The sequence below is a fragment of the Austrofundulus limnaeus genome, unplaced genomic scaffold (genome assembly GCF_001266775.1).
Source record: "Austrofundulus limnaeus strain Quisiro unplaced genomic scaffold, Austrofundulus_limnaeus-1.0 Scaffold279, whole genome shotgun sequence".
Lineage (NCBI taxonomy): Eukaryota > Metazoa > Chordata > Actinopteri > Cyprinodontiformes > Rivulidae > Austrofundulus > Austrofundulus limnaeus.
Window position 1 is genome coordinate 652143 of NW_013952681.1, and position 1341 is coordinate 653483.

The 1341-nt window shown below is 40.2% G+C and overlaps 1 protein-coding gene across 1 annotated transcript in view; it reads left to right on the plus strand.

The window, feature by feature from the left end:
• Positions 1-634: 634 nt before the first annotated feature.
• Positions 635-1341, plus strand: part of LOC106526513 (neutrophil collagenase) — a gene marked incomplete at its 3' end in the record, with an annotated part of 30031 nt that continues 29324 nt past the window's right edge. The window contains 1 exon segment of the mRNA XM_014021134.1: positions 635-846. Within this exon segment, the coding sequence (XP_013876588.1) occupies positions 733-846 (114 nt within the window).

Here is a 1341-nt window from a genome sequence, read left to right on the forward strand (position 1 = left end):
GTTACTTAATATATTCATGTTTATGTGCTGTCCAGAAAAAACACTTAAATATTACTGGTAATATAATATTAGCATTTAATTTTTTGAACAGTAATATTGATATATAATATAATGCATATTGTTTATTTAGTAAATTCTAGCAGTTTAGAAATTTTGATATTTTTTGTAAAAGTTAAAAGAGTAATTAAATAAATGTTACTACACCCAAAAATCATTTTTTTTCAGTGTGTGCATTTAACATAAAACATCAAACTAAGGTTTTTTTCAAGCTAGAGTGGTTTTWATTACACAATGTACAGTCAGAACATCAAGCACTTTCCAGGACTCTGTAATGAAGCACTTTCCAAACCATGAAGGATTTCAAGCACCTATATGAACCCTGATATTTGTGTAGATTCCACATAAAGATAACCCTGAAGATTGTTTTAACGTGTGTCAGCCTCTTGTCTCATGCACATCACGTGCACACCTGTCTCTCTACAGGTTACAGCACCTCTGTAATTTCCCAGAACCCTGATAAAGATAGGAGTCAGGAATGTTGATAAAACATATAGAAGGACTSAWGGTGGGTGGGGTTGGGGGGGTCTTCTGTTTTATTTGAAGACACATTAAAGAAAAGGAGTGAAGCCACGCTGCTGTTCTTGTTGAGACAGGAGCACTAGGAGGTAATTAGCAGGTGGTCTCGGCTGCTCAGCAGAGACTCCAGCACACCGGGTCCTGCTCCACAGGAACATGCTGTGGATGCTTCTGACTCTCATGTCTGTGGGGGCTTTACCCCTGCGCCCCCCTGACCTTCCTCCTCAGCCTCCAACTGGACTGTCCGAAGCGGACCAGAAGTTTGCAGAGGTAAGCTGAATTTTAGCTGCTGAGTCAGAAGCTCTTTGAAACTGCATGATTTACGGTTTCTACTAACTTCCCTAAAAGTTCATCACGTATAAAAGACCAGCCTTCCTTGAAAAAAACATCAGCTTTAATGCCAGAGTGTTGGACTTAAACAGAAAATACACTGATATGTTGCAAGGTCTCAACACTCAGACTGGGTGTTGGGTCTAACTCTCAGRTACAACCACTCTGTGCTCAGTGTTTCTAAAACTGACAGACTTATCAGCAGTGTGTTTTCTGAGATCAATTAGCTGGGGCCATGTTGAGTCAAGTAATTACCTGACATTTGACCTTATGGTGTTTTTAAGGCCTGAGTCACACTGCGAGAAAATCAGGCAGATTTTTGCCCTTCTGGAAGTCCAGATTACGTGATCTCTCAAAAGACAGAGAGAGAGAGATGATAGGTAGGTAGGTAGGTAGGTAGGTAGGTAGGTAGGTAGGTAGGTAGGTAGGTAGGTA